At 38.8% G+C, this 24,889-nt stretch overlaps 1 protein-coding gene across 3 annotated transcripts in view; it reads left to right on the top strand.

The window, feature by feature from the left end:
• PPP2R5E (protein phosphatase 2 regulatory subunit B'epsilon) overlaps positions 1-24,889 on the top strand; it is a 173,130-nt gene that overhangs the window by 127,414 nt on the left and 20,827 nt on the right. For all 3 annotated transcript variants that reach the window (XM_017533954.2, XM_017533956.2, XM_037740436.1), the window contains 6 exons: positions 1,091-1,183; positions 20,106-20,236; positions 21,022-21,081; positions 22,369-22,477; positions 24,230-24,283; positions 24,388-24,438. In XM_017533954.2, coding sequence (XP_017389443.1) covers positions 1,091-1,183; positions 20,106-20,236; positions 21,022-21,081; positions 22,369-22,477; positions 24,230-24,283; positions 24,388-24,438 — 498 coding nt within the window. The remainder of the gene's footprint in view (positions 1-1,090; positions 1,184-20,105; positions 20,237-21,021; positions 21,082-22,368; positions 22,478-24,229; positions 24,284-24,387; positions 24,439-24,889) is intronic.

Raw genomic sequence — 24,889 nt, 5'->3', positions numbered from 1 at the left:
GTGTGTGTGTGTGTGTCTGTGTCTGAAAAAAAAAATGGTGTGTGTGTGTGTATGTGTGTGTGTGTGTGTGTTTTAAAGAAATGTAGTCTTGTTCTGTTGCCCAGGCTCAGCGTTCTGAGTAGCTGAGACTAGAGGCGTAAACAGTTGTACCACCTAAAGGTTCTGGTTTTGATACACTGTTGCATACCTCACCAGGATCTAATATAGCCTTTAACATAGACTTACTATGCAAAGAGAATAAGCAACGATTCTCCACTGTTTATCAGAACAATTATTTGAGCTGACTCTTTGCAGATGGGTATATTGTGCCACACCACCTTATTGGATGAGTAGAAATTGCCATAAAATTTCTGAAAAGAAATTTGTTAATGAGTATCAAAAATTCTGAATGTTTGGATATCTTGTGATCTAGCAATTACACGTTTAGAAATATTTTCTCATGACATAATTAAACAAGAACACGCTGACATGTGTTATGTGATGCACGTTGTTGCAGAATGATGGGGAAATAATTCAGAAACTACTTAGATGTCTAAGCCTGGGAGATTGGCAAAATTAACTATGAATAATGGAATTATTCATTATAAATTATGTATAATGGACTCTTACAGCTACTAAGAATGATAGTTTAGATATTGTTGATGTAAATTGTTGATAATACGTTGTTTAAATGGTAAAGTAGTCTGTAAAACTGTAAAATTATATTTATATGGTATGTTAAATGATGTATATACATAATATATTGTTTAAATGGTGCAAGTAGTTTGCAAAACTATAAGACTATATAGTACATCAGTATGTTGTTGAAGGAGATACATACATGAAAATGTTAACCGTGGTTGTCTCTGAATGGTAAGATTATGGGAAATTTTTCTTTGCTTTGTTTGGTTGTGTTTTCTAATTAAAAATTTTAAAAGTTGAAAGCATGATAGCAACCGTGAGCCACAAGAAAGGCTGGCCTGGTTTGTTGATTGATATTAAAATCAATTTTCTATGCCCTGTCACTTTTAGTGTTATAGGCTTTTGGTGGTTTTTACTACTATTCTCAGTGAATCATAATTTGAAATTAACTATGATCTGTTTGTTGCAGCTTGTATATGAATTTTTCATACGATTTTTGGAAAGCCAAGAATTCCAACCCAGCATTGCCAAAAAATATATAGATCAGAAATTTGTATTACAGGTAAGCAAATTATTGTGGATATATTTGTCATTCAGTTAACACTTTATCTCATTTTCTCTTCATATTTGTTAAAAAAGTTTTGCAATGTCAGTTATATCACCCATATATATATATATATATGTTAATTTCCATTACTGCCTATTAAAAGTAATAAGTGTATTTAAATTTATTTGTGATAGAAATCAATTACATTTTAAAAGCCAGGAATGCTAATGCCTAAAGCCCTACTGTTTTCTTCCTTAAAATTTAATTATAAAGTAATTTCATTTATATAACCGTGGTTTGTGTGAATCTTTATATAGCTTAAAAACTTGTATTTGCATAAGGATTCTTAAAGAACTGTAGTATAGATCTGTTCAAACTGCATAGGCAAGCTCAGACTTCAAAGTGGAAGTAACCTGTAATAAATAATCAAATTCAGGGTACTGATGAGCTTCCACTGCTAGGAAATAGCATAGCTTAACGTTCTAAAATTTGCCGAAAGCGCAAATTAACTCTCATCTCTCCATTTGGAACATCTCTGGGTACGCTTTTTTCCTAACTCTTCATTGTACATGTTATAACCATGGATCTTCCTTTTTATCAGGGACTTCGGTGCTTTCATGGCGCTGAAGTTTTAGGTCCAACTTCCATGCTCCTGTTGTTGATACATTATTTGTCTATAAAAATGGATGCTTGAGCCAAACTGGTGTAGCTCTTTTCTGAGTGACATATGGGGTACCTAATGTAGGAAGGAATAAATGTTTATCTCCTAGTGAGCCAGTAAGAAGAATTTCAAGTTTAAAACATTAATTTGTTCTAGCCTGGGCAACAGAGCAAGACCCTGTCTAAAAATAAAATAAAAAAGTAAAACATTAATTTGGCAGGAAATAGATCTCCCATGCCTTACTGGGAAGAAGCTGATAACCTTTGTGATCTAATTTCTCTCCTTAATTAAATTAATACATTTGGAATTTGCGAAACATAGGTTGAACCATAGCCAAGTTTTTTGACGGTTTTTAACACTTAAAACAGCAGTTTCATGGGTTCAATCCAATAGGGGCAGCCAAGCTTCCAGAGACTTGACGGGCATGGAGGCCTCTTCATAGCCTAAGTAAGGCTGAGTGGAATTAAACCCAAAGTTCACTTTTCAGCTCGGAACTGAAAGGAGCTTTGGTGCCTTGCCTGTGGGGCTCATTAGTAGCTGTACTCCCTATTCCCCTAGGTATGTGGGGCCCGTCATTGAGCTCTACTTCACATTTAGAGCACTTTGGTACCACACTGGTGAGTCCTGGCTTACACTTTAACATGGGAGGCTTTGGAAAAGTGAGGTCTGAAATAGAGATGGAAAGGTAGGTAAATAGGTGGATATGTGAATCACTGGGTGAGTAGTTAGACTGATATGGATTGTCTGCCAACGAAGCAGAACTTATTTCAGAAAAATGGAAGTAATACATAGTAGATCTCTGTTTTATATTGAAAAGTCTTGTATGTATATAGTGCTGTCTCATTGTCAGAGCACCTTTGCATGCATATTTAATTTGATTTGTACAACAGTCTTGTAAAATAGACATGGCTAAATTTTTATGCCCTCCTCTGCCCCCCTACCCCTTTTTATGGATGTATAAACTGAGGTATAGAAAGATTATCAAGTTTGCTCAAGCACATTTCCTATTCAGGTTTTCTGTCAATCATGCCATGAGGCCTCCTTGTGATTTCCTCACTGTAACTTGGAATGACTGCAAGGGAGAAGTAGCCCTTACATCTGACTGCTAATTAAATAATAGGGTTCTCTTATTTTTTGTGAATTAATGTGCCTAAGAGGATCAGATAGTAATACTCTGTTAGAGCCTATAGTTAGTCGACATGGAATCAATAAATCCTATGGTCTAACTATGAAGCCAGTGCTTTTCTTACACAAAAAGTATGCAGGGCTCAGCCCAGTGTGCTGTCCATGGTAGACAGCACTGAAGATAATAAAACTTAGAATACGAAAACATCAGAGAAACCCAGATTTGGAAAGCATGTTTTTGGTTATGTATTCTAGTTCTTTAGTCTAGTGAATTAGTCTCCTTTGAGACGCTTTTTCAGTGAAGAAAAGTCATATGTACAGGCAGCTTGTTCCATTTTTGTTAGGAAGTTCTTTTTTATATTGAACCTCTCTATACCTTGTACCTTTCGTCCTTATTCTCCCCAGAATAATTTCTTAGTGTACCTGTAGCCCACATAACCTTTCAGGTCTTATAACATAGCTTTTGTGTTCACCCTTTGACTTTTTCTCTACGACAGTGGTTACAATTCACATGCTCATAGCCTCACTCATAGTAGGTCTGAAAGCCAGGGGTCAGACAATAGGATGTAGACTGGTTCCTATTAAATGGGGCCTTGGCTTCCCCTCTTCATTAAGTTATCCCCAGACTTTTCTCCCCGCCAACCCCTAAGATAAACAGAAATCCAGATTCTTATATGAAGTTTTCTGGTGTTACTGAAATCCTGTACAGAATGAACTAGCCCATTTGCCATCTGAATCTAGCCTACCAGCTGTCATTATGCATTTTCTCCTGCAGACTGAGTTCTGGGTTCTGTCAAAGCTTTTTTCATTTGTTAGTTTTGAAGCCTTCAGTATCTTCTGGATGTGTCGATTGGTCTTCTCATAGAACATCTATATCTGAACAGAATGCCCTGAGCCTGGTCAGCCCAGTGCAGCTTAGAGTTGACTTTTTTATTCCTTTGTCAGGACTCTAAGTTTCTTAAAGGAAAAGTCTCATGAGCATATCTTGCTGTAGCATGACATTGCCATCTTATGTTAAGCTTGTGGTGATAGCTGGCTTCTAATTGAGCTTTCTGCATATTGCTGCAAGTTTCTCTTCTTTTTTTCTTTTTTAAACAAACAGGGCATTGCTATATTGCCTGGGTTGGGCTCAAGTAATCTACCTCAGTCTTCCTAGTAGCTGAAACTACAGGTGTCTACCACCATGTCTGGCTTTCCTATTGTTTCACAGTTTGCCTTTTAATCTAAATGTAGGACTTGGCTTGTGTCCCTGTGGAATCGTTTATCCCTGATTCATGTCTACCTTATTCACTGTGTCTTCTGTCTTTATGACATCTGTAACCTAAATATGCTATCTAAGTCACTGATTAAAATTGTTTAACTAGGATAAAATACTACCTATTGGGTACAGTATACACTATTGTGTATGGGTACACTGAAAGCCCAGACTTCACCACCATGCATGTATTAGTCCATTTTGTGTTGTTATAAAGGAATTCTTGTGGCTGGGTAATTTATTGAAGAAAATAGGTTTATTTGGTTCACGATTCTGCAGACTGTACAAGAAGCATGGCACTAGCATCTGCTTCTGGTGAGGGCCTCAGGAAGCTTATAATCATGCTGGCAGGCAAAGGGGGAGCATGTGTGTCACATGGTGAGAGAAGATCAAGCCAGAGGGGGTGGAGGTGGCCAGGCTTTTTTTTTTTAAACAAACAAATCTCATGGTAACTAATAGAGCGAGAATTTATTCATGAATCAAGCACAGCCCCTAGCCATTCATGAGAGATCAACTCCATGATCCAGATACCTTGCACTAGGCCCCACCTCCAACATTGGGGATCACACTTCAACATGAGATTTGGAGGGAACAAAAACCAAACTATATCAATGCAATATATCTGTGTAACACCACCGCACTTGTGGGTGGGCCTTTGGGGCTTGAGGAATTGATGCTGATATTTTATCCCATTATTCCCCATCTCACTCCATCATCCTCCTTTTTCCCGCCATGAATTAACTGTCCTTGAATTGACAGGCCCTTCCAACCTCTGCACTCTGCAGTCAGGCCTTTTTCACACCCCTGCTTGTTCCAGCGTTTTTCTAAACTCCACAGTCTCCCATGGTGCCACCTGGTCCTAGTGTGTTTCTCTCATGACATGGAAACCTTCATCCCTTTCCTTTTGACAAATCAGGATGACATTTACCCTGTTTCTTTTCTTTGGGCAGATTTCTATTTTCTGTGGATTTTCAATGATCTCAAAAAGGAATCTTGATAATCTCAGTTTAAAATTTCTTTCTTCAGTTAGAATTTATTGTATCCATGAGATTTCAACTTATTTTCTGTAGCAGCTGAATATGTTCTTTGCAGTCAGCCTTCTGACTCTCTTTCCTCTGTCAGTGAATACAAAAGCAAAATAGGAATTGAGCTATTTTGCTATGACGTAGTGGAAAGTTAGGAAGCTTTGGGCTTGAATCCTGACTCCCTATGTATTTCAGGAGCTCAGAATGTGAGCTATACAGTCAGAAGAACTGCATACAAACTCTGGCTTCTCTGCCTACTTGCAGTATGACTTTCAGCAAGTTTGTATACCTGTGGTCTAAGCCTGATTTCCTCATTCATGACATGGGATAACAGGATAAATGAGATACTGTTAAGTAAAATAGGAGATACCTCAAAATTGACAGTTGTGAAATCTCAGTTCACTTGGCAGTGTGGATACAAAGACAGGATCCCTGCCTTCAGTCTTAAACAGGTGACTGAAAACTTTGGGCAGATTATTGCCTACTCTGAGCCTCAGTGTCCTTTTCTATTAAGTGACATTATAGAGTCACCTGTCACAACAAGTCACAGCAAGTAGGCTTGTTATGAGACAAAATGAGATGACTTGTAAAAATGTCTACTGGCACCACCTATGGGGCATAGTAGCTGTTCATTAAATATTAATTCACTCTTTTCATATCCCCTCATATATTATCTGCTCACCTTGATAGATTGTATTATTTTTCTTGATTCCAATATTAATTTTATTTTTATTTATTTATTTTTTTGAGACAGAGTCTTGCTCTGTTGTCCAGGCTAGAGTGCAGAGGTGCAATTTAAGCGCACTGCAACCTCCACCTCCCAGGTTCAAGTGATTCTTGTGCCTCAGCCACCTGAGTAGCTGTGATTACAGACGTGCACCACCACATCTAGCTAATTTTTGTATTTTTAGTAGAGATGTCATTTTGCCATGTTGGCCAGGCTGCTCTTAAACTCTTGACCTAAAGTGATTCGCCCACCGTGGCCTCCCACAGTGCTGGCAGTACAGGCATGAGTCATTGTGCCTGGCTTCCAATATTAATTTTAAAATCTTCACTTTTTGAAGTAGAATTTTTAAAATGTATATAAAACTTAAGGCTTGAAAAATGCAGAAATGTAGCATATTCCTAGATGGGAAGACTTACCATCAGAAAGATGTCTATATAGTCTCTAAATTATTTGTATATTAGTGCAGTTCTAATTAAAATTACAGTTGTCTTAAAAACTTGAAATGTTTAGGGTTCATGAAATAAATTTTTGAAAAAGATGACTAATTATATGGGACTTTACTTATTAAATAATATAACATACTACACAGGTAAATTAATTAAAACAGTATGGCATTGGAACAGGTGAATGAAACGTAATAAGGCCTTAGGTGGAGATGACCCTTCTGAGTGTGCCATAAAACCCATAAGAAGATGTACCAAATGAATGAATGAGTGAATGAATGAATAACTATATACACACATACATTAAATTGGCATAATTGTCCTGAAGAGGAAACCAATAATATTCTGTCAACTTAAATTTACACCCAGCAGTTCCATGAGAGATAATCAGATATGTACAAAAGATAAATGTACAAAGATACTGAATGTTAAAAATTATTAGAAAATTAGAAAATAACTTTAAAGTTCCTTAGTATAAGGTAATTGAACTGTGGACATTCGTATAGTGAAATGTTCGTCAGTTAGCAAAAGAATGTGATAGACCTACTCATGATCTTTTTTTTTTTTAACCTGTACATGTCAAGGAAGATGATCTATTTTTAAGTTAAACATGCATTGTTATAGTACAGTATACTTTTTGAGCCTGTATCTATTATTTTTGGGAAAAGTAATGTTGGTATTTTTGTCTTAGTTCTTTTGTGCTACTTTTACAAAATGCCTGAGACTGGTTAATTTATCAAGAACAGAAGTTTATTTCTTACAGTTCTGGAGGCTGGGAAGTCCAGGATCAAGGTGCTGGCATCTAGTGAGTGCCATCTTACTGCGTGCCCCCTCACATGGTAGAAGGTGGAAGGACGAGAGAGAGTGAACCCATGTCCCAAATCCCCTTTTATAGGGGCATTAATTTATGAGGGCAGAGCCCTTATGACCTCAACACCTACCAAAAGGCCTTACTTCCGAACACTGTTTCATTGGGGATTAACTTTCTGTCACAGGAATTTTGGGGGACACATTCAGACTATAGCAATATGCATCAACAATTTTGAAAGGAGTTCCACCAAATTATTGTTAATTGGCTGGAAGGGAGTGATTATGTGTGATGATCTTCACTTCCTATTTTTTTAGATATCTCTGTTTTTTATGTTTAAAAAAATAATGAGCATACATGTTATAATCAATAAGAATAATAAAAAATTTCATCTGCAAGTACATTCTCATTTTATTGCCTTGCATTTTTCATAAACCTCAGCTGATTTTGTGCATTAACCTTCCTAAGACTATTTTTGTAGGATAGCACCATTCTTTTATGCCCAGTATTCTTTGCTTCCTTCCTTTCAGCATTTGTATCTGCCCTTTTAAAATCTGAAGCTCAAAAGAAAGCTTCCTGTGTTGCCTCAAGAGCCTTTTTCAATACCTTGATTTTTTCTTCTTCATCAGGAAGCCGTATAGATTGTTGGTTAAGTGTACAGACCGATTTGAGTTCGGGCTCTGCCATTTTTTTGTGTTTGACCTTGGACAAGTGACATAACTACTCCGTGCCTCAGTTTCCTCATCTAGAAAGTAGATGCAAAATATCCGTAATATAATCACATTGTAAGGTTGTTGTGGACATTTAACTACGTACCTATACAAGCTCTCAGAAGTATTCCCTACACATGGTTCGTATTCAGTAAACTTTATGCTAGTGCTGTCACTCATATTTTTATTAGGATTCATTCTTGTTTTGAGAACTTTCTTAAGCTGTGTTTTCTTTAATAGCTTAAATCCATGAAATTATATAGCGTTAGCCTGTCACGTCTTACCTAGCACGTTATGTATTACTTGAAATCCAACTCTTACTCTAAAAATCACTGATATCCTTTGGACTCTACATACATGGTTCTTTCCAGGCTGTTGGGTTCTCTTAAGATGGTACATGTGTCTCCTGTGTCTCTGGATTCCCTTCAGTTCCACTTTGCCAGCTGATTTCCTTCAATCAGTGTTGGACATAAATGCTTATTAGTGCCAGGAACAAAATAATACCTGAAAACCAGGGGTAGCACATTTAAATCTTTGCAGAGGACAGACAAATGGTACATAATGAAGTTGTGTGGGTATGACCAAAGGAGTGATGGAAACTGTGGTGATTTAGAGAGCTTGGATGGATCCTGCTGCCAGTGGTGATTTAGAGGGCTTAGATCTTGCTGCCAGTCCACTCCCGTTACCTGTTGGTCTCTAGGTAAGTGAGCCAAGTATTGCTAGATCTTTTGGTTTTTCAAGAGAAGCTGGAAATCCATATTTTGGTAGGGCCAGACGAAATAGTCTGTTATTTTTCATTCAAGAGTTTTGAATGTTTTTGTTTGAAGGGTTTTATTGTTTTTTATTCAAGAATAGCATGACTGACTCACTTGAATTTCATTGTGATTTTTATTAAATCTAGATTTACATAACCTTTTGCATTTTTTGTGTACTCATTTAAGCGTTTACATAAGGAAGCTGTTAGAGATTTATCAAAGATAGTTCATTGCATAGGGCACTTTTGTCTGTGGTAATGTTGATTTTAGACTTAAGTAACTTGGTAAACTGCCTTCTAGAGCTATGAGTATGTAGACTTGCCTAGGCTTATGGAACAATTTTGTCTATTCCCAATAAAGATAATTTTCATCTGTATTGGGATGGTTGGGAAAAGGGTTTCTTAATGATCCCTCAACCCCTTCTTTAGACCCAAATGAATTGCCAAACCTTGGATTATTTCATTGGTTGGATTATTGTGGCAAGAGTTTAGCAACATATTTCTAAAGATTGCTTTCAGCTACTCTCCAAATCTGAAAAGCAGTCAGTGGTTGCTAAGAGACATACTATTCAAGTATCCCCATAAACGTATGTACTGCTGGAGATTGCTATTTAGTAATTTGTACTTCACATTTGCTGTTATATTTAGCCGAAAAGGTGCTGTAATTATCATGTAAATTATACCATCATGCAAATCATTCAGCCTGTCCTTAAAAGTGACCTTTTGTTATTGTTTTTAAAAACTCAAGACAAATTGGACATGACCAACCAACCTGTTAAAAAATGTTAGTTCTAAACTGAAATAAATTCCATGAGTCCTTGAATCTCAGCTCCAATACAAAGAACTATTTTCCATACAAGTTTCTTGAATATGTCAAAATGTTTACATTTCCCTCTCACAGACTATAGCCAATAAGAGTTTAGAGCATTTATTTCTATCTGGAATTTTACCAGATAACCATTACCAATTACCAATTAATAGCAGATCACCTCATCCTGTCCTGTCCAGTGTGTAACTCAAAAATCTTGTAAAAAGGGCTTTATTGCTCTGACTCCTGCATCCAGAACCGGCTTCCTGGTTGTGTAATTTGTGCAGTTACACTGGGCCCCGTGCTTAGAAGGTCTCTGTGCTCTGTTTAGTGCTCTGCTCTTGCTGTCTTGAAATTCTTAATACTTTTGGAGCAAGGAGCACTGCATGTTCATTTTGCACTAGGCCCCACAAATTATGGAACTAGTCCCTGCCCGCTTCCCACTGAGTGCCTCATTATTTAGCACAATAGCTCTTTCTTGAATTGCTGACCAAATTGGTTGTCTTAAAAATTTAAATCACCAGGTTGTCTTGAAATAGATAGAATGCCCAAGGGGAGAAATGGACTTCTTTAGTTTGTAGAAAGAATGCCTGAAATAAGGAGGAAAGTAAAAGTGTGTGACTTGGTGGAGTTGTTCATATTTGTATGCCTTACACTTTGGAAAGTTTTATACTGAATTTCTATAGGAGTCCTGGAGTCAGAATTGCCAGAAGCTTATGATGGCAACCTTTTGATCCCTTGTCCCCATCGTCCTTTCTCAGTGGCTGCCCCATAGGTTGCTTCATTTCATGTAGCGCATCCCTTGAGTTGTTCTGATTATTGGAATCAGACCACCTTTGGCTCTGGTTTCGTCGCTCTGGGCTGTTTCTTCGTATTTGGTCAAGGTGAAAGTATTAGGAAGATAGTTTTCAGATAGTAGGATAAAGTTGCAAACAAAGCCAGAAATGTGGACATCTGATTTTAGTGCTCTGTGACACTTTGGATGAAAACATTTAGAATACCAATTTTATCAGTTATCTACTTGAATATTTCTGATGTTCTTTAAAATCTTACTCTACACGGAATAGGGCAGGGTAATTACTTCTTTATTGTAGGAAAGAGTAACTGGGGTTTTTTGCTTGAAATCTTTTGTTCTTAATGACTTTAAAAAATAGTTTTGATAATGCCTGCTTTTAAAATTCTAATATGCTTTTAATGAAAAATGGCAGTCTCTTACCTCATCTTTCTCCAAACCAGAGTCCTGTTTTCTGGAGGTAACCACACTCAAGTCTTCCAGTTGTTTCTATCTATTTATCTCCATATTTCTAAATAGTGTGCTTATACTGCTATGTTTTAACTTGTCATTTTAGATTTTATATCTGTTGACTTCCTACTGTAAGCTATTACGTTTCTCCCACTATAACTCCCTGTCTACATCCAGTATTATACCACAGCATTTGAATGAATTAAATGATAGATTAGTACTGTTGTATACATGTTGTTCATTCCAAGGCATGTAATTACATTTCTTTTCTTGTATAGTTGCCTTATTTTTTACTTGCTTTCCTGTGTATTCATCACTAGTGTATCCCCTGATTCTCTGAGAGTACCGTATAGCCCTTCTCAGTATGGCCTACACATCAGCTGGCCTATCAGTTCCTTTTTTTTCTTGGAGACCTTCTTCCTGGTCATCCTGCTCTAATTAGCACTGGTTGCTTGCTCTGGGCCATCCACATGGTCATCCCAGCACTTCCCTTTGCTGCCCTTCTAGACTGTGCCTTTGCTTGTTTAATTTCCTCTCTGTCATTTTGGTGGAACATATTTTGTAGATTCTTCCTAAGAAAGCATGAATGAGATGTAAATGTTCTGAGATCACTTGTCTGAAAATGTCTTTATTCTGTCTACATTTTTTTTTTTTTTTTTTTTGAAACGGACTCTCACTTTCTCTCCCAAGCTGGGGTGCAGTGGCACAATCTTGGCTCACTGCAACCTCCAGCTGCTGGGATTACAGCAGCCACCAAGCCCGGCCTGCCGACATACTTGATTGACATTTTGGCTAGGTGTAAATTTGGAACCCATGCTTTACCAGATGTTTTAAGGAATTGATCCATTGTTTTCCAGCTTCCAGTGTTGGAATTAAGAAGACCTGTGCACCAGCCTTATCCTTTATAATGACCTGTCTTCTTTGTATGTTCTTGGAGATCTTCTCTTTGTCCCCACATCCAGAAAGTGATGTGCTTTGGTGTGGGTTTTTTGTTCATTTATTGTGCAGAACACTTAATGGGCCTTGTCTATATTGACATTCATGACTTTTTTTCTCCCTGGAAATTGAATTGAATTATTCCTTAGATAATTTCCTTCTCTTCCTTTTCTATTTTTCTGTCTCTGTATCTCTCTGGATTGCTATTATGTATTGGGTCTTCTTGTTTTTAAAATCTTCTATATATTATCTCTGTTTTTTGGTTATATGTTCATTTGCTAATTTTAGTGTTCTAGTGCTTCTGCTAAAATTTTTATTTCTGTTATATGTTGAACCTCTAAAGGCTTTTTAAATATTTCCTGACCGGGCACAGTAGCTCAAGCCTGTAATCCTAGCACTTTGCGGGGCCAAGACGGGTGGATCACAAGGTCAGGAGATCGAGACCATCCTGGCCAACATGGTGAAACCCCATCTCTACTAAAAATACAGAAAAATTAGTTGGGTGTGGTGGTGCACGCCTGTAACCCCAGCTACTCCGGCTGCTGAGGCAGGAGAATTTGCTGGAACCCAGGAGGTAGACATTGCAGTGAGCTGAGATCACGCCACTGTACTACAGCCTGGGCAACAGTTCGAGACTCCGTCTCCAAAAAAAAAAAAAAAAAAAAAAAAAAAAAAAAAAAAAAAAAAAAAAAAAAAAAAAAAAACAAAAAAAAAAAAAAAAAAAATTTTCCTGAATATCCACCTGAATAATAACACTCTTTTATTTCAGGGATCCAGCATATTTGTTTATCTTTAAGGATGTTATAGTTTCCTTTTTGCAAATTTTTTGGTACTCCCAGCATTGTGCTTGTTTCCTCTGAGCTCCTTAAAATTGTTCGTTGTGGGCCGGGCGCGGTGGCTCACGCCTGTAATCCCAGCACTTTGGGAGGCCGAGGCGGGTGGATCACGAGGTCAAGAGATCAAGACCATCCTGGTCAACATGGTGAAACCCCGTCTCTACTAAAAATACAAAAAATTAGCTGGGCATGGTGGCACGTGCTGTAATCCCAGCTACTCAGGAGGCTGAGACAGGAGAATTGCCTGAACCCAGGAGGCGGAGGTTGCGGTGAGCCGAGATCGCGCCATTGCACTCCAGCCTGGGTAACAAGAGCGAAACTCCGTCCCAAAAAAAGAAAAAAAAAAAATTGTTCGTTGTGGTCTTTTATGTTAAAATAGCTGGTAATCTTTGGCTTCATAGTCATAATTACATGTTAGTCTACCAAAAAGCTGGTTAGCACTTGCGTATGTTACCGTGTGCACATGTGTGTGTTCATATTTGCATGGTTACACTTGGCAACTGGTGACTTTCATTGGGATAACTGGTCAGGGACCTTGTCATTTTGTTAGGAAACCCTCAGCTGTTAGTATAGCTGTAAGTCTTTCCTCTTGAGGCTGTCAATTTCTTCCAAAAGGGACTTTCTGATCTTCTGACTCGTAGAATTGGGTGCCCAGTCAGGGAAGAAACCTGGCAAATATGTCACTTTTAGGTATGCGTGACATATTTAAATAACACTTTTAGTTTTATTTCATCCCATTATTTCTAATAAGTGCTTTACTTAACATGTGTGATGTCTCCAAGACTAGATACTTACTCTTTCTCTCCAGATGTACATTGCAAATCATCAGTACACCACATGGGATAGGGATCTGGGGGGTCATCTATAGACTTTCAACCAGTCGTCCCATTTTTAGCTATTTCTCACACCCTTACCATCAAATATATCTGGTGCCTTCAGTTTTTTAAGCCTTTTAAGGGTTCTGTGGTGTGAACTGGCCTGCTTCTTGTTGGCTTTCCTCCCTGCTCGCGGAATGGAAAAACACTTAGCAGACTGGAAAAAGAGGAAACCTAAGATAGTTACCTCTTGTCATCCACTTCCATCTTTGAGAAGTCTACAAATAAGTCTACATTTTCTGTCCAGTCCTCTCTATGCTGAGGCTTTCTTCTATTCTTACTCTTTCACTGTCATTTTAGGGAGGATTCAAGAGGAGAGAGGTTCAATCCCTCTTCCTAGCTGGAAGACCCTTACAAGCCCTTTTTCATTTCACTCTTCTCATTTCATTGTAGATTTATAAAGTTCAGAGAAAGGTTATTTGGCTAAACTGCTATGTGGATTATCCCTGTTTGTTAGCTTCAAGAAGGCTGGTTTTTGTAAACCTGGTTAGTATGTTGACAGGTCTGTATTCGCTCTGAAATCACCTTGGAAATGCTCCAGCTTCTTCACTTCTTTTCTTTGGCCACAAGCTGTCTGTTATATTACAGATGGCACAGTCCACTTAGGCATTTGCAGGTGTGGGATTATATTTCTTTTTTGTGTGTGGGAGTGATTAGGACTATAGATATGACTCAGCACACATATTATTTTGTTTTGGAAATCAGAGCTCATCCTACTCCCCCTTTTTTTTGGCCTGTGCACTATTCTATTTCTGTCTCATACATCATAAAATCATCAAAAGCATGTTCTACAGAGAAGCAGAAAAATAGTTTAATACTGCAATTCATCTTTCTTTCTAATAGAACATGATATGTTTAATATTTGTGGCTTTGTAAATATCTAAAGTTAGGGACGTGGTAATGCATTTTCTTTGAGAGCCTAATGAGAACATTAGTGAAACATTTCTTGCTTAATTATTATGTATTCATTAAACTCAAGATGAACAGGATACAAGGAAAGTTGATTCAAGTTTTGCTTATATTACACATCCTGAATCCATCTCTTAAGTTGGTTACAAGTTACTCATTAAACCCTTTTGAAACACTTAAAAGTAGAAACCAAATTAAAAAATAAAACTCACAAGGTTAATTATTTCTGTTAGCCTTGGAATAGGAATTGGGTGGATGGGTGGATTGGGTGGGTGTATTTGAGATCTTCTATCATTTGGAACATGTTACAGTTAAAGAGAGACTATATGGGGCCTTTTTTGCTAGTTGGGGCCATATCCTTTGTTTCCTAGATAGAATGTTTTCCTGTGGAAATTACTTCCCCTGGTGGGCTCCAAAATTGTTCAACAATGTGTATGTCTAGCAATGAGGACAATCACTGGCACATAGAAAGAACTCAGTACATGTCTATTTATTGTATTGCTGAATGGGTAGAGAGATGTAATTAATAATATCTTCTGTTTGGATAGGCTGCTAGTAAAAGCATGTACTATTGAACCTGTGAGGAGCACTCTTATCCCCCTTTTAACTCCTCATTTCTTCATGGGTCATCCTGGATGTCACTTCCTTTAGAAGCCTTCCCTAATCACTCCACTTCTTCCAAATACAGTAGATGTGTCTACTGTGTATTTATACAGCATCCTGAACTACCTAACATGCCTTTTATTTAGTTGTTTGTATTCTCCATTAGAATAGGCTCTGAGAAAGCAAAGACTGTATCTGCCTTGCTTATCATTGTTATCCCTGAAAGCTCCCCCACTGGCTGGCTTTTAATAAGCACACCATAAATATTTCCTGAAAATACTCATTCTTAAAATGATTGAATGAATGAATGATAGATGGATGGTTGATGGTATGTGTAGCTAAAAATTGTGTCCTGTCTCACTGCCTGTTTTTGAAGACTGACCTTTAGTTTGTGTTTCTTGCCGTGTTTGATGGTCCATTTTTTTTGTCCATAACTCTTATTCAAAGTAAAACACCAAACAAAAGCACATTCAGTTACTGACCACGAAGTTATTATTCTGCCGTCAGTTTCAACCTCATGTCTTAATCACCTGAGGTCAAACTTACATATGTGTCAATAGCTTTTTTGATAACGACGGTAGTGTAATTTGTGTGCTGTGTGCTCTTGAAATGTTTTGCTATAAAGACACTAGAACTGAATTTTGCTTTAGTGGAATAATGATGAATGTAAAAAAAAAACCAGAAAACCAACAACTTAATAACATTCAGACTGATTTCCAAGTTTGTTCTTCAGCCAGAGGAACGTGCCCACTGACTTTTTTTAAAGGTAGCAGATTTATTATGTTGTAATTCATACACCATAACATTTACCACTTTAAAATTTCCAATGTAGTGGTTTTTAGTGTATTTACAGAGTCATGTAGCCATCACCACATTATCATTGCAGGACATTTTTATCATCCCCGAAAGAAATCCAGACCCATTAGTAGTCACCCCCATTCTACTTTCTTTTGCTATGGATTTGCCTGTTCTTGATATTTCATGTAAATAGAGTCATACATTGTATGGTCTTCTGTATCTGGTTGCTTTTACCTAGCAGGATGTTTGAAAGATTCATTCATGTTGTAACATGGATCAGTACTTCATTCTTTTTATGGCTGAATAATATTCCACAGCATCACATTTTATCAGTTGACGGATATTTGGGTTGTTTCAGTTTTTAGCTATTAGGAATATTGTACCCGTGAACATTTGTGTACAAGTTTTTGTGTGGACATGTGTTTTCATTTCTGTTGGATATATACCTGAAAGTGTATTGCTTAGTCATACAGTAACTAGTAATACAGTAACTCTGTGGGAGATTTGAGAAACTGCCAAGCTGTTTTCCAAAATAGCTGCATCATTTTACATTCTTACCAACAATGTATGAAGGTTCCGGTTTCTCCATATTCTCACCAGCACTTTTTATTATTCCTCTTTTTCATTATAGCTGTCCAGTGAGTGGTATCTCCTCATTGGCTGGGTTTGCTTTTCTTTTCTTTTCCTCCCGAGTCCGAGTCTTGCTCTGTTGTGCAGGCTAGAGTGCAGTTGCGCGATCTTGACCCTGCTTCTTGGGTTCAAGCAATTCTCCTGCTTCAGCCTCCTGAGTAGCTGGGATTACAGGCATGCATGAGCATGCCTGGCTAACTTTTGTATTTTTAGTGGAGACTGGGTTTCACCATGTTGGCCAGGCTGATCTAGAACTCCTGACCTCGTGATCCGCCCGCTTTGGCCTCCCAAAGTGTAGGATTACAGATGTGAGCCAGGGTTTGCTTTTCTGTAATGATCAATAAAATTGAGCACTTTTCATGTGTTTATTGGCTATTTGTATACTTTCTTTGCAATTTAGCTATTAAATAAAAAATCCTTTGTCCATTTTTAAACTGGGTTATTTGTCTTCTTATTGTTGAGCTTTAAAAGTTCTTTTTTGTTGTTGTTTGTTTTTGTTTTTGAGACAGTGTCTTTCTCTGCCGCTCAGGCTGGAGTGCAGTGGCACCTTCCCGGCTCAATGCATCCTTGACCTCCTGGGACTCAGGCGATCCTCCGACTTGAGCCTCCCAAGTACCTGGGACTACAGGCATGTGTCACCAAGCCTGGCTAATTTTCGAATATTTTTGTAGAGAAAGGATTTTGCCATGTTGCCAAGGCTGCTCTTGAACTCCTGGGCACAAGCAATCCATCCGCCTCTTGTCTCCCAAAGTACTGGGATTGTAGGTGTGAGCCACCATGCCTAGCCTAAAAGTTATTTATATAGTGTGGATACTAGTCCGTTATCAGACATACGGTTTATAAATACAGTTGGTCCTTGGCCAGTGCAGAGGTTAGGGGTACTGAACCCCTGAGCAGTTGAAAATTATATGTATAACTTGACTCCCTAGAAACTTAACTACAGATAGCTTGCTGTTGACAGGAAGACTTACTGATTACATAAACAGTTGACTAACACATATTTTATATGTTATCTGTATTTTGTACTGTTATTACAATAAAGCAAGCTAGAGGAAAGCAAATGTTAAGAAAATCATAAAGACAAGAAAATACATTTTCTGTTTATTAACTGGAGGTAGGTTATCATAAAGATCTTCATCCTTGTGGTCTTCATATTGAGAAGGCTGAGCAGGGGGGAAGAAGAGGAAGGGTTGGTCTTGCTGTCTTGGGGTAGCAAGAGTGGAAGAGTTTTTTTTTTTTTTTTTTTAGACGGAGTCTCACTCTGTCACCCAGGCTAGAGTGCAGTGGTGTGATCTCGGCTCACTGCAACCTCGGCCTCCTAGGTTCAAGTGATTCTCCTGCCTCAGCCTCCCGAGTAGCTAGGATTACAGGGAGCCATCACTGCACCCAGCTAATTTTTGTATTTTTAGTAGAGAGAGGATTTCACTCTGTTGGCCAGACTGATCTCAAATTCCTGACCTCAAGTGAACTGCCCGCCTCAGCCTCCCAAAGTTTTGGGATTTCAGGGGTGAGCCACCAGGCCTGGCCAAGAGTGGAAGAAAATTTGCATGTAAGTGAACTTGCACAGTTCAAACCTGTGTTGTTCAGGGTCAGCCATATCTTCTCCCAGTATATGGGTTCTCTTTTTACTTTCTTGATGGTGTCCTTTGAAGCATGAATGTTTTCAGTTTTGGTGAAGTCTAATTTATTTGTTTGTTGCTTATGGTTTGGGGTCATATGTAAGAAGTATCACCTAATCTAGGGTTATGAAGATTTATTCTTCTCATTGTTTTATAATCTAGCTCTTAACTGTAGGTTGATTGTCCATTTTGAGTTAATTTGAGTGTATGTTGTGAGTAAGAGGTTCAACTTACTCTTTTGGATGTGGATATCCTGTTGCTCCAGCACCATTTGTTGAAAATTCTATTTTTTCCCCATTGAAATGACTTGGCATTCTTGTTGAAAATCAGTTGACCATAAATGTGAGGCTTATTTTTGGACTCTCAGTTCTATTCCATTAATCTGTATGTCTGTCTTTATGCCAGTACCCCACTGTCTTGATTACTGTATTTTGCACTAAGTTTTGAAATTGAGAAGTGTGAATCATCCAACTTCTGTTACCCTCAAGAGTGTTTTGGCTCTTCTGGGTCTCTTTCATTTCCATATAAATTTTAGGATCAATTTGTCAATGATAAAAAAACAAAGCAGCTGGAATTTTTGATAGAGATTGGGTTGAATCTGTTGTGCCCACTGGCATTTGGCTGAGACTTCAGCTTGTTACCTCTTTTGGACTAGTTGCGTGGACCTCGTTTTAGCACATAAATGTGATGTTATCAGGGTTTGGTTATTAACTTTAGATTACAAATGTTTGGGAACTTAAAAATGTTATTCACTGCTGGGTGCAGTGGTTCATGCCTATAATCCCAGCACTTTGGGAGGCTGAGGTGGGTGGATCACCTGAAGTCAGGAGTTTGAGATCAGCCTGAGCAGTATGATGAAACCCGTCTCTACTAAAAATACAAAAAATTAGCTGGGCGTGGTGGCAGGCGCCTGTAGTTCAGCTACTTGGGAGGTTGAGACAGGAGAATTGCTTGCTTGAACCTGGGAGGTGGAGGCTGCAGTTGGCTGAGATTGTGCCAGTGCACTCCAGCCGGTGACAGAGCAAGACTCCACCTCACCTCTCTCTCTCTCTCTCTCTCTCTCTCTCTCTCTCTCTCTCTCTCTCTCTCTCTCTCTCCCCCTCTCTCTCTCTGACTCACACACACACACACACACACACACACACAGAATAAAATTTTATTCACCTATAACATACATACAGAAATAATCAGTATTCACTTCAATGACTATTTGCAGAGTGAACACACCTACGTAATAAGAGTCCAGATCTAAAAAGGAACATTGCCAGTATCATTGAGGACTTTTTGATGTTTGCATTGATTCATTCAGATTGTTTCATTTTCCTGTATGTTCTAGTACAGTTGAAGGCTTGTTATTTTTTTCTTTTCCTAAAAACAAACAAAAACAAGAGTCTTGCTCTGTCACCCAGACTAGAGTGCAATGGTGCCATCTCGGCTCACGTTAGCCTCCACCTCCTAAGTTCAGGTGATTCTCCTGCCTCAGCCTCCTGAGTAGCTGGGATTACAGGTGCCCACCACCACACCTGGCTCATTTTTGTATTTTTAGTATAGACAGGTTTTCACCATGTTGGTCAGGGTGGTCTTTAACTCCTGACCTCAGGTGTTCCACCTAGGTGCCTCAGCTTCCCCAAGTGCTGGGATTACAGGTGTGAGCCACCACGCCCCGTTGGCTTATTTTACCTGTATATTTGGAACATCAGTAGGTAGCATAGTGCATGGTTGAGATCATGGACTTTGGGCCTCAGCTGCTGGGGTTTAAATTCTAGCTTTACCACCTATTAGGTATGAGACTGTGGGCACGTTCCTTAACCCTTATGTGCTCCAGTTTCCTCATCTATAAAATGGAGACAAAACTACCTCATCAGGAGGATTAATAAGTAGATTGCTTGGAAAATTGCCTGATGATCGCAGTAAGTGCCATATGTGTATTAGCTATTATTCATATTATTACTTTTTTTGTTGTTTTGTATTTGTATTTCTTTAGTAGAATATAAGCCCCTTGTCTGACTTGTTTATCATGGCAAGCCCAAAGACTAGCACTGTGCCTGGCACATAATAGATACTCAACACATTTTTGAGAAAGGAAGGAGGGGATTTTAAATAATAGATGGAATTCCTAAATCCTTTTCTAAAACTGCCTTTGACAGCTATACTGTCTTTCATTTACAACAGCTTCTGGAGCTATTTGACAGCGAAGACCCTCGGGAACGGGACTACTTAAAAACAGTTTTACACAGAATTTATGGCAAGTTTCTTGGTCTTAGAGCATTTATCCGAAAACAGATTAACAATATTTTTCTAAGGTAAGTGGAGGGTGATGGAGGAACAAGGAGAAGCAAAGTTGATGTTTTTATGGAAGTATTAAGTAAATCACAAATATCTGAAAACAGTATACTGACTTATCTTTCTCCCTTTCTGCCTTCCTTCCTTCTGCTGTTCTCTCTCCCTCCTCTCCCTCTACCCCCCTCCCCCTCCTCTCTTCTCCTTCCTCTCATTTCCTCCTCCTCTTCCTCTTTTCCTCTTCCTCCTCCCCCTCCACTCCTCCCACTCCTTTTTCTCTTCTCCGCCTCTCCTCCTACTCTCCCCTGCTCTCCTCCCTCTCCCCTGCTCTCCTCCTTCTCCCCTGCTCTCCTCCCTCTCCCCTGCTCTCCTCCCTCTCCCCTGCTCTCCTCCCTCTCCCCTGCTCTCCTCTTTCCCCTTTTCCTCCTCTTTCTCTCTTCTCCCCTCTCCTCCTCTCTTCCTTTCTTCTCCCCTCTCCTCCTCCTTTCTTTCCCCCTCTCCTCCTCTCCTCTTCCCTCCCCTCCTATTCTCTTCCCTGCCTTCTCTTCCTGTCTTCCCCCTCCTCCTCCCTCTCCTCCTGTCTTCCCCCTCTTCTATTCCCCTTTTTCTCCTCTCTACCTCCTTCTCCTCCCCCTCTTCTTTCTTCCTTTCTTCTCTTCTCTCCTTCTCCTCTTTTCTCCCTCTCCTCCTCCTTCTCTCTTCCCCCCTCCTCCTTCCCCACTTCTGCTCCTCCTCTCCTCCTCCCCCGTCTCTTTTTTCTCCTCTCCTCCTTTCTCCTCCCCTTTCTCCTCCTCTTCTCTTTTTTCAGGTTTGTTTATGAAACAGAGCACTTCAATGGTGTAGCTGAACTGCTGGAAATATTAGGAAGGTGAGCACTTTTTTCTAATTGCTAATCTCAGGTGAATGTTATTTTAAAAAGTAGATTCACGTAGCACTGAGATGCTCACCTAGCTCTCTTGCTGTATGTACATTAGGTCTCTCTCATTTGTGCCTGTTAGCCTGTTTTCCAACTGAATCTACAAGACATGATTTCATGTTCCTTTTGTTCCACAATTATGCATTGCCAGTTCACTGAAATGACTGAAGGAACTGACAGTTCATTCATTACTACAAAGATGATATATCTAACTGTGATCAGGCCAGTTACTCCAAAACATCTCATTCTCATTAGTCTTTAGGCCATCTGGTCCCTTGCCTTATCTGTTGAAAGCAAGTATATAATAAATTGGAAAGACTGCCATTTTCAAAGGAGTTGTGTATCCAGGTATAGTCCTTGAACAGCTGCTGCCTGGAGTAGTGGAATGAATTGGAAAGAGCTATGGTGTTAAGTTTCCACACACAAGGGAGGCGAATGTAGCTGAACGATGTGATTACTTAATCTTTTCTCCTAATATGAGGAGAAAGGGAAGGTGAAGTCACATGGCTGTCTCTTGGTGACTTCCCTAGGCTGGGCAGAAGTTTCAGGAATGAGAAGAAATGATGTCTGGAAATGGAAAAGGTCATATTTAAGGAGGAAGCAAGCAAGGCAGCCATTATTTACAGAAGGAAAAGGGAGGGAAAATAAAGCGTCTTGATAAAGAGCTTTTGCAAACTATCTGACAAATTTTAGGAGCACAGCCCTTGTTGGATGATCAGAAGCAGATTTTCTTCTCTTAAATTTTATTACAACTTACTGTGTTCTGTGAAGTCATTAAGAAATCCTGGCTGGGCGAGGTGGCCCACGCCTATTATCTCAGCACTTTGGGAGGCCGAGGTGCGCAGATCACTTGAGGTCAGGAGTTCCAGACCAGTCTGGACAACACGGTGAAACCCCACCCATCTCTAATAAAAATACAAAAAAATTAACCAGGCATGGTGGCGTGTGTCTGTGATCCCAGCTACTTGGGAGACTGAGGCATGGCAGTCGATTGAATCCGGGAGGTGGGGTTGCAGTGAGCTGAGATTGGGGCCACTGTACTTCCAGACTGGGTGATAGAGCAAGACTCTCTCTCAGAAAAAAAAAAAAAAAAAAGAAATCCTGAATGCCACTGGGGTGGGTATTGTGTTGTTTTGTACAAACAGACTGATTAAGTTTAATTAATATCATAAGAACAGTTTGTCTCAGTTTAACTTGTTGTGGTAACATTGCTAATTTGCGTCTCCTTTTTCTCCCTAGTATTATCAATGGCTTTGCTTTACCTCTTAAGGCAGAACACAAACAGTTTCTGGTGAAAGTGTTGATCCCCTTACACACTGTCAGGAGCTTATCACTCTTCCACGCACAGGTAGGAGGATTTTGTACGACTACTTTTAGAAGAAAAATAAAAAGTTTGCAAACTCATTGTTTTTTTTGATATTGATATAGCCTTCATTTCTAAAGAAAGAGACTTGTTAAAGTTTAGAATACTCCCAGAGGGAAATAAAAATGTGTATATTTTTTTCTATGCACCATAGAATCATGGAAACATTTTTAAAGTGGGAGGTCATTTCATTTTACAGATGACTTAGGTGACTTGGCCAAGTGCACACAATAACATATTGAATGTATTACATATAAATAAAATGCACAGGAGCTTATCGGATGCAGACATTGGGACCTATATAACCATTTTTTAATTTTCTTAAATATTTTGTTCCATCCTACTTTGCATTAGTCTATCAGTTGCTCTTTTTGCCTCCTCTTATAGGTCACTCACCATGTCTTTATCACTTTCTACACACAGACACTCTCACAAGTAAACAAATCAATCAGTAGTTTCACATCTTTTTGTTTTTTTTTTTTCAAGCCTGCATCACTGTAAAAAATGTACTCTGTCTTGCCCCCGTTCTGATTTTTGTGATAACACTGCCTTGCATGGTCACCATGTCATTGGGGGCAGATAAATTATTGGGTAGTATTTTAAATTTTGGATAGGAAAGTTTAAAATACTACTAGATTCTTACTGCCTGTTCCCCTCATTGGGAAGTTCGAGTTTGCATAAAAAAGTAACACATTTTTCTAAGGCGTGTTCCTCTTTAAATGTGAAATCTGTATTTCGAGGAAAAATTAGTCCATACGTTTCTAATTTAGAACACCATCAAAATGTTCTTTTGCAAGGGTGATTTCCTTGTCCAAGAATCTTTACAAGCCCTTTTATAAATCTTGCCTTTGGTTTTTGAAATTGGGTATCATATTTCATAATTATTATTTTAAAAAATCTTAGATATGTTAGTACAACTCTTCTTACATTTCTCCAGGTTCTAACTGGCAGGTGCAACCTTTTATCTCCTCTTGAAACTGCTTTAGTTTGCATGTGCCATTCCAGGCAATTGGCAAAGTTTTTCTTAAGTGCTTATTTCCCATAGAGGATTATTGTGGAACTACAGTAAAACTCAGTACTGTTGAAATTAGCAAAGACAGAAAGGAAGCTCCTGAGATTGTAGCTCAAAGTATATGAGGTGAGATAATTCCACAATATGCCGAGTGTGGTGTCTCACCTCTGCTTTTCATTAGCTGCATACTTCATGTCCTAATACTCTTTTGAGACTTGAGTTTTGCTCTTGTTGCCCAGGCTGGAGTGCAATGGTACCATCTCGGCTCACTGCAACCTCTGCCTCCTGGGTTCAAGCAATTCTCCTTCCTCAGTCTTCCAAGTAGCTGGGATGACAGGCATGCACTACCACGCCCAGCTAATTTTGTATTTTTAGTAGAGACAGGTTTCTCCATGTTGGTCAGACTGCTCTTGAACTCCTGACCTCAGGCGATCTGCCAGCCTCATCCTCCCAAAGTGCTGGGGTTACAGTCATGAGCCACTGCTCCCAGCCCTAATACTCTTTTTTTAAAAAAGTTCTCCTGGAGCCATATTAATATTAGTCTTTGGCTTGAAAAAGTAGCTTCTTGTTTTGCTTTATATAGATTTTATTTTTATGATAATCAAAATGAATCGAATGTGAAGTTATTAAAACCAATCTGGAAACCTTTTAGGAAGTTTTGATGGTATATCTTTTGAGCCCTTACTATATAGAATTTAAAATTTTGCCTTTTATTTTTTACTCAGCTGGCATATTGTATAGTACAGTTTCTGGAGAAAGATCCTTCACTCACAGAACCAGTAAGTCTTTTTTCCATGATTTCAGAAACTTCAGAAAAAATTACCTTTCCAAGAAGTATATGTGAAAAATTAAATGCCATTTGTTTTTCTCCTTTTCGTTTTAGGTTATTAGGGGGTTAATGAAATTTTGGCCTAAAACATGTAGTCAAAAAGAGGTAAGTGCTTACTGTCAAAGACTGTTCATAGCTTACTAAGTATTTTGCTGAGTGCCAAGCATTGGGCTAAGCATGTATAAAACTGCATCATCTCATTTAAACCTCACTGTAAACTCTATAAGGCAGGGCTGTCAAAACTCTTGTTTTACTAGTTACGAAACTGTAGAGAGGTTAAGTAGCCTGCTCCAGTACTCTAAGTAAGTACAGATAATTAAGCCAGAAGTCGCCTCCCTGACTCCTGAATCCTGGGTTTTTATTCACTGTGTTCAGCTTCAGGTAAGCCCAGGCCAGTCCCCAGTCATGTGTCCACTTGTCTAGCTTTGTTGATGTTCCCTTCCTAGTGGCCCCCTTCATAATATGAAGGTTTTGCTGTCACTATAGATAGATGCTAGGGCAGCCTAGTGCATAGTATATAGGTGGATCTCACTGTGTGTCATCTTTTTTTTTTTTT

The sequence above is a fragment of the Cebus imitator genome, unplaced genomic scaffold (genome assembly GCF_001604975.1).
Source record: "Cebus imitator isolate Cc_AM_T3 unplaced genomic scaffold, Cebus_imitator-1.0 Scaffold83, whole genome shotgun sequence".
Classification (NCBI taxonomy): Eukaryota; Metazoa; Chordata; class Mammalia; order Primates; family Cebidae; genus Cebus; species Cebus imitator.
The sequence above is the reverse complement of the archived record's forward strand: the minus strand, read 5'-3'. Positions and strand labels throughout refer to the sequence as shown.